Here is an 8,017-nt window from a genome sequence, read left to right as displayed (position 1 = left end):
AAAGATCTATCTACTCCATCAGACTAAGATCAGAAAGGAACAAACTACATACGCCTTATTCACCACTTAATTTCTCAGTCCCTTAAACAGTGCCTAGCACAGCGCTGGCTCTCAATAAATGTCTGTTGAAACAATGATTACACTCACCCTTGCATACAGCCAGGTATTTTGAGTCTTTCCCTAATCCTCACTCTATTTTCTTCTGAGAGAAAAAAGTAAATCTCGACTGTTACCCTCCAAAAGCATTTTTTTCGGATGAATGAATGAATGACCCAGGGAAGAGAGGCTGACTGTAGGTCACTGGTCTCTTTAAGCGCAGGGGTTGGGAGTGGAGAGCTGTAGTAATAGCATCAAGTGTAAATAATCCGAGCAGATCCAGGTCCCAAGCCTAGCAAGCACGTGCCGCCTGCAGAGCGCGGAGAGGGCGGGCACCGGGGAGGAAGGTCCCAGGCGGCCGGAACGTGCTCGCGCCCGTGGCCGCCGCCCGCGCCGCGGCCGCCCGGGTCTCGGAGCGAGCGCACGTGTGCCGGTCGGACCCAGCAGAGGCAGTGCCCGGGCAATCGTGAGGAAATGGAGGGCGAGGCGCTATTTAGGGGTAGGGAACAGTGTGGGTTGAGTTTCGCCCAGAGAGGTGAGACCGGGGAAGATCCGAGGGCCAGAGAGGAGAGAGGGAGGATCAAGAGCTAGGTAAGGCGGGCCCACCCAAGGCTTGGGAGGGAAGGGGGCGGGGCGGGAGGAGCCGCGGAATAAAAGCGCACCGGGGACGAGTTGTGAGTTTATTCCGAGGTCCGGGTCGGAAGCGCTCACACCTGGAGTCCTGCGAAGGTGGGTGGAAGGGCGGGGTTTAGGATTTAGGATTTAGGATCCCTGCCCCGGGTACAGCCTGGCCCACAACTGGCTTTACCCTAGCACAGCCCGACTTCCTCCTCCCAGCGTTGGCCGCCTCACCCTCCCGGAGCGCCAAATCCGCCACTAGCGGGGCGGTGGAGGTGTGGCCTCTTCGCTCCGTGGTCGGCGCTTGGTCGGCGTCCGCGTCAGCCGGAGCCCAGCGCGGTGACGCAGTACGTCGACGTAAGTGACGCGCAGGCCCGGGCCGCTCCTCCTTCGCTGAGTGAGTGCCGGCCCGGTCGGGGCGGGGGAGAAGAGGGAGGGCGGGGGAGGGAGAGGCGACCCGGGAGTCGTTGTGGGCCGCGGGCCGGACCGGGTCCGGGGCCGCAGGAGCCAGGGCCGGGCAGAGGGGCTTGGCGGGCCGTTAGGGCGCCGCCACGGCTGTCGGGTCCCTTCCCCTGCCGGACTTGCGCGCCCCGGCGCCCGGAGCCTCCGGCGCTCTGCCCACCCCGCTTCAGCTCGCGTCTCCCGACTCCAATTAGGTCAGGCTCGGAGTCCCGCGGCCGTGGCTCCGGCCCCCAACGCGCGGCGGCCACCCGGCTCGCCTTTCTTTCTTCCCTCGCCTTCCTCTCCTCTTGCCTCACCCTTCCCCCCCCCCCCCCTTCTTTTCACGTAGCTGGGGTTTTGGGTTTTGTTGTTTTATGCTTTAGGGGTTTTGTGCCTCGGCCCGAGCTCATGGGTGTACATTATCATGCTCCTCTTTTGTAGAGCAGCCCGACGGCCATGGAGGCCGAAGAGACGATGGAATGCCTTCAGGAGTTCCCGGAACATCATAAAATGATCCTGGACCGATTGAATGAACAGCGAGAGCAAGATCGGTTTACTGACATCACCCTGATTGTCGATGGTGGGTAGGGTGGTGGGCAGAGCAGTGAATTTGTGGCTACCGTTCTCTCCCCTTCCCCCGCCAGCCTTTTATACCCAACCCTCTGTGGACTGTGCCTATTGAGTGTGCGCTGGGACGAGGGGGGACTTGTCAGTGGCCACTCACATAGACCGTGTTGCAGAAGGCTAGTTGGCTAGTCATGCTTTCAACATAATCATCACATCTTAACTTGTTGCGGCCTCTTGAAGTTTCCCTATTGCACACATTAGTGTAAGATGATGGCGTGGAGATAGGATGTCTCTAAATGTTTGGTTAATAGCTTTCTGCTCATAAACTTCTTTGAGGAGCCTTTCACAACAATCATTTGAGAAGTGTTGATTGTTTCTATCTTCCCAAATGGTCTTGGAGGGAGAACGTGAGACATACCTTTGCAGCATTTCTACCCTCTTTGGGTACAAATCGAATGGGGTCTTTACCAGTGTTAGGAGTTGTCATTACAATGGAGACAAACGTAGCTTGGGTATCTTTTCTGTTTAGTGAAAATAGACTCCTCAAGGCAAGCTATTTATTATAGATCTGCTTATTGTAGATCTGCTGCTTCCAAATATTAGGCATATTAACATGTTTTCCATAGCAGATACATCCAGCATTATGTTTATTCTGTTGTTTTTTTTTTTTTTTTCTCTTTCCAAGTGATGTATAACTTTTTGGGTTGTGTTTATATTTAGCAGTTTAAACTGAATCCGATATGCCTTTCACTCTTTAAGTAGTAAGAAGCTTCTCTTATCTCTTTTAGTTTTATAAACTGGCTTTTATAAATTGACTTTATGAGGTCTTTGAGGTAAAGATTTGGGTTCATGTCTAATTGAAATTGAAATTTATCAAGATAGCTGCTTAGAATGTTCTGACTTTAGTTTCGTAATTTATATAGTCTTATGATTGTATTATGAAGAAAGATCTTTATATAATTTACTACTTTGTTTTATGGTTTTACTTTTGATTTTTGAATACATATGATACTCTTTTTTTTTTTTTTTTTTAATCTAGGACACCATTTTAAGGCCCACAAAGCTGTTTTGGCTGCTTGCAGTAAGTTCTTCTACAAATTCTTTCAGGAGTTTACTCAGGAACCTTTGGTGGAGATTGAAGGTAAATGCTTGTTTTTGTTTGTTTGTTTGTTTTTTAATTAATTTACTTATTTGGAGAGAGGGCCCATGCGGGTGCACACATGCAAGTGGGGGAGGGAGAGGCAGAGAAAGGGGAGGGAGAGAATCCCTGGCAGCCTCCTTGCTGGCAATGCAAGCCCGACACAGGGGACAGGGGACACAGGGCTTGGGACTGGATCTCACGAACCCATGAGGTCATGACCTGAAGATGCTTAACCAACCGAGCTACCCAGGTGCCCTGGTAAATACTTGTTATAAATACAATATTTAGCAAACATTATAATTAATGAAGAAGTGTTAATTTAGCAGGATACTGTAGGAAATAGGTATCAGTGGTTCCTGTTACTTGACTGAATAAATTGTTCTTTTGACACTTGAGAATTCTTGCTTTCCGTAAAGTGCATGGTAAAATGATCCGCCAGGGAAAACCCTTACTTTAGATGGTAGATGTTGATCTCATAAAAGAGTCTTTTTCAACTTCTGAGACCAGTGCTCACTCTTTTGAAAACGTGTATTAGAAGTGAATTCCCAATTTTGTTCAGTGGGCTTATGTTTCAGACTGGTGGGGATGCCGCAGGTTACAGTAGAGCTGCTTTACTAGCAGAGGTACTTACGACATGCGCAAGATGAAGTGTGCTGCCACGATATGGAAAAGGCTAGGAAAGATGAACCGAAGCAGCATTCAGAAGTTGTAGTGGATATAGAGTCTGGGATGGAAGGAATCATTCAGTAGATCCACCCTTAAAGTAGAAAGTGATTTTTGCACTTGTTTGACTTTTGTGATAATAGCTTCCCAAGTGCTAGCTATACTGCTATTTAGGTGCATTTTCTGAGGTTTAAAGCAATCCTTTGAAGTAAGTGGTATTATTTCCAATTTATACATCAGGGAACAGGCTCCAAATGGTTACTTGCTCAGTGTTGCCCAGCTAGTAAGGGATTCACTTTGTGTATTAATTACCATGCTTTTGTCTTTTGATATGACATTACTTACCCCTCCCCACCATCCAAAACTATAGGAAATACTTGTCTACATAAATACAGAACTTTAGCTTTTCCAGTGTTCTTGAGCTTTGGTTTTGTATCATCTTCACTGTGTGTGTGTGTGTGTGTGTGTGTGTGTGTGTGTGTGTGTGTGTGTGTATTATGAATGAGTTGCCTAGAAACACTGTTCCCTTGGGAAAATTTGGTGCCCTGGGGAGTAAAGAAAATGTGAAAACTTAAACATATTCGTTTTGGGGAGGTGGCTTTACATTCCAGTTTAGCATTCTGGCTGATACATCCATAGATAATCTTTTCATTATCTGTGATGGACAGCCACAGGCATAATGGAAATCCACGAAGCTTACTAAAGTGAGAATCTAGCTGCCTATACGGTATTAGTTTCTGTTACAGGGCAAGATTTCATCCATTTATTTACCTGAGGTACTTTGTGACGCCAGGCAGGTTACTTTACCTTAGTTGCATAGACAGCTTGCCTTGAGGCAGGGCTGAGAGGAATAAAATTTTCATCTGAAAATTCCTCATTTCTTTATAGGCTTGTCACAATTACTTGAAGTAACATGTGCAGAGCGCTGAGCATAGTGTTTGGTACATTGTCAAAGTTTAATAAATTGGGACTGTTTGTCAGAATTAATACTTATTATGTGTTATGTACTGTACTGGACCCAGGAAGTGAAAATTGATGAATGAGACAGACTTTAAAGAATTTGCAAATTTAATCACAGATGAGCAACAGATGCAGAAAAGAGAGCAAAGAGTGTTGCAGAGACTTTTATTGTGGAATGGTGTCGCCAAGGAGGGAGGACGAGTGGTTTAGTCTACCTTGGTGAGATAAAGATTTCAAAGAGGAGCTGACTTCTGCTTTTTAAGCAAATAAGTGGCCCAGTCTAGAATATGCATTGCTTTTGGAACAAGGAATATACCTGGAGAAGTAGGGTCTTTTCTTCTGGGGACTAATCACCTTGAGATTCTCTTGTACTTCTTAGTACCTCTGACCTGCCACCTTCATTATAGGATAGCACATACGAGCCTTCAGTACTTAACATGACAAATGAGAAAGTGTAAGAACATTTTCTGTTTTTGTTATTTGCCAGGTTCAGGTTTAAAGAATCAATTTGGCTCAGTGTGTTTTTGTTTTTCTTTTGGTGTTTTTTTTTTTATTAAAAAATTGTTTTTAATGTTTTTATTCATCTTTGAGAGAGAGCACATGCACACGCGCATGTGAGCAGGGGAAGGGCAGAGAGAAAAGGAGAGAAAGAATCTCAAGCAGGCTCCACACTGTCAGTGAGGAGCCTGAAGTGGGGCTCAAACTCATGGGCCACAAGATCATGACCCAAGCTGAAATCAAGAGTTGGACGCTTAACTGAGCCACCCAGGAACCCCTTGGCTTAGTGTTTTCTTTCTTTCTTTTTTTATTTTTTTATTTTTTTTAACATTTATTTATTATTGAGAGACAGGGCATGAGCATGGGAGGGGCAGAGAGAGGAGACACAGAGTACGAAGCAGGCTCCAGGCTCTGAGCTGTCAGCACAGAACCCAAAGTGGGGCTTGAACTCACAAACTGCAAGATCATGACCTGAGTCGAAGTTGGACACTCAACTGACTGACCCACCCATGCACCCCTTGGCTCAATGTTTTCTTAAGTCCTTAACTTCAGGATCACTGTACAATCTGTCTAGGTCACTTGGCTATAAAGAAAGCCCTGGACATGTCATTAGACAACTTGTCTTGTAGTCCTGGCTTCACTGTTTTGTCAGTTATATAACCTTGGACGTGTTGGCTTTTCTTTTTCGTATCTGTGAGATATGTCAAGTAAGTTTTCACTATGTCACGGACATTTTAATGTTATGACATGCTGTGCTGTTAAAATCCTCTGGAGAATGCTGCTGTCGTTGTTTTGATTTGGTTTTGTTTTTAGCAGGCAGTCAGCCTGGTTTAGGTTCAGTCTGGGCTTATGTGGGCTGTGGATGCAATGCCAGTTTATTTTTCAAAACCTTTGTTGTGCTGCTCGGGTGCCAGGTGTGCCAGCCTGGGTCCACATCATAGTGCAGGTCTCAGACCCTTTACTGTGCTGCCTCAGGTCAGTTCCACATGTGTAGCTCAGTGGCTAGTGCTAGGCTGCATTCACAAGGACCTTTCTCTAGCTCCCTCTTCTGACTTCTGTACTTTAGCTCCTCGGGGCAACTTTTCCTGATCCTGTGGCTGGAAAACTGGGATTTTTAGCTTCCCTGTGCTGACATAGACTTCCTGTAGTGGGATCCATTTTCTAGACAAAGTGATAAAAGGGGGGAAAAAAAATTCTCTCCATGTTCTTGGAGATCATTGCTAGTTTTCTGTCAGAAAGAAGAACCTTTTCTAAGAAATAGTGTCTGCTTGGCGGCCACCAGCCACAGGTGTGCAGCATCAGAACTGGGACTTGCCTTGAGGCAGGGCTGAGAGGAATAAATCCAAGTATCCCCGCCCCCCCCCCCCCCCCCCCCCACATGTACTCTCTGTTCCCTTTCCTGATTCTCTAGCCAGAGTTTTCTTCTGTACCTGCTACACAGTTACAGGATTTGGGCTGTCTTCAAGTGTAAGCTGGGATATGTGAGAGGAAAAATAAAAACCAGGAAACTCACTGCTGCTCTTTTGAGTTTTGATTTCTGTCCCCAGCCTGCTTGTTTCTATTTATGTTTCAGAGTCCTTATGTATTCTGCCCAGGATTTTAAATTGTAATCAGTGGACAAGATAGGGTGGAGTGTGCTTTCTCCATCTTAGTTATAATTTTAACCTCCCTCCGTAAAATATGAATAATGACCTCTATATGTCTAGAATGCTGCCCTGTTTTGCTTCTTCCTAAGGGAAAAAAAGAAGATTCAGGCTAAGGTGTTCATATTAACAGTTTCCTTAGATAACTCAGAAAGGCTATATTCTCTTGCCCACTTCTGTTATGAAAGGAGCAAGGGATTAGTGAAGTAGACTGAGATTTGGAAGTTACCAAAGTAGTCCTGATAGAGAACCAAGTGTTTTCGCAGCTGTGCATCATCTGTCACCACATCACTTCCCTGGGCACATGTTAGCCGTTTGGTCCATGTTAGCTAATTAGGTCAGTAGTTTATTCCTAGGACTAGTGCTGGACTGGCGACTTAAGCACCTAAGGTGCTTATAAAAAAAAAAAAAAGTTTCCTATCCCGGTTTTGATTCTAAGGATCGGAGACCCATGCTTTAAGTCTGCGATGATTCTAATTAACCAAAATTGGGAACTAAGTCTGTAATTCCTTATTCAAATCCTTGGAGGCCAGATGTTTCTTGAAATTACAAATTTTCTAAAGATAATGCAGTCTGTGTAGTACATTATACTCCCAGTGGGGTCTAGGGGGGTGACATTCTATAACCAAATAATACTTCAGCAGAGTAGCATATTAATATTTACTCTAAGTGGGATAAAGACTAAAAATAGCCTGAATAACCTGTCCATTCAGATCAAATATTGCTGCCAAATTAATGGGAAAACTTCTGGTCTTAAGAGATTTGGGGGACTTTGGAATTGTGAATAAGAGATTGTGGGCCTGTAGTGAATTAAGCTGTGGATATTCAAACTCTTCCAAGCAGGAGTGTTTCCTGCCATCATCTTATTTAAAACTCTTATGTTGGGGGCACGTGGGTGGCTCAGTTGGTTAAGCATCTGACTTCGGCTCAGGTCATGATGTCACGGTTTGTGAGTTTGAGCCCTGCGTGGGGCTCTGTGCTGACAGCTCAGAGCCTGGAGCCTGCTTCAGATTCTTTGTCTCCCTCTCTCTCTGCCTCTGCTCTCTCTCCCAAAAATAAATAAACATTATTTAAAAAAAAATCTTATGTTGGGCTTAAGAGTCGAGCCATCTGTGTTTGATTCTAGTTTCATCTCTTCAGTAACTTGCCAAAGTCACAGTTATTAACTTCTGTGTGCCTCAGTTTTCCTGTCTGTGAAATGGGGATTATTATAGTAAGTTCTCCATAGGACTGATATGAGGATGGAGTTAATACTTGTGACGTGTTTAGAGTCATGCCTGGTATTTGTAGTATTATATGTGTCATTCCATTTCGAGAAAAATACACATTTAAAAAAGTTTTTTTAATGTTTATTTTTGAGAAGGGGAGGGACAGAGAGAGAGGGAGACAC

General features: G+C 45.2%; 1 protein-coding gene across 10 annotated transcripts in view; it reads left to right on the top strand.

Annotated features, from left to right (window-relative positions):
• Positions 1-477: 477 nt before the first annotated feature.
• The window catches only part of ZNF131 (zinc finger protein 131), a 30,652-nt gene continuing 23,112 nt past the window's right edge, over positions 478-8,017 (top strand). Inside the window, exons 1-4 of one of the 10 annotated variants that reach the window (XM_045037504.1) lie at positions 478-687; positions 934-1,071; positions 1,597-1,735; positions 2,762-2,863. In XM_045037504.1, coding sequence (XP_044893439.1) covers positions 1,612-1,735; positions 2,762-2,863 — 226 coding nt within the window. In that variant the 5' untranslated portion in view covers positions 478-687; positions 934-1,071; positions 1,597-1,611. Of the gene's footprint in view, positions 688-746; positions 826-849; positions 1,112-1,144; positions 1,371-1,596; positions 1,736-2,761; positions 2,864-8,017 lie in introns of those variants that run through there. The other 9 variants (XM_023238661.2, XM_023238642.2, XM_045037483.1 and 6 more) reach the window with 9 other exon arrangements.

The sequence above is a fragment of the Felis catus genome, chromosome A1, assembly GCF_018350175.1.
Source record: "Felis catus isolate Fca126 chromosome A1, F.catus_Fca126_mat1.0, whole genome shotgun sequence".
Classification (NCBI taxonomy): Eukaryota; Metazoa; Chordata; class Mammalia; order Carnivora; family Felidae; genus Felis; species Felis catus.
Note: the sequence above shows the minus strand (reverse complement) of the source record. Positions and strands in the feature narration are given on the sequence as shown.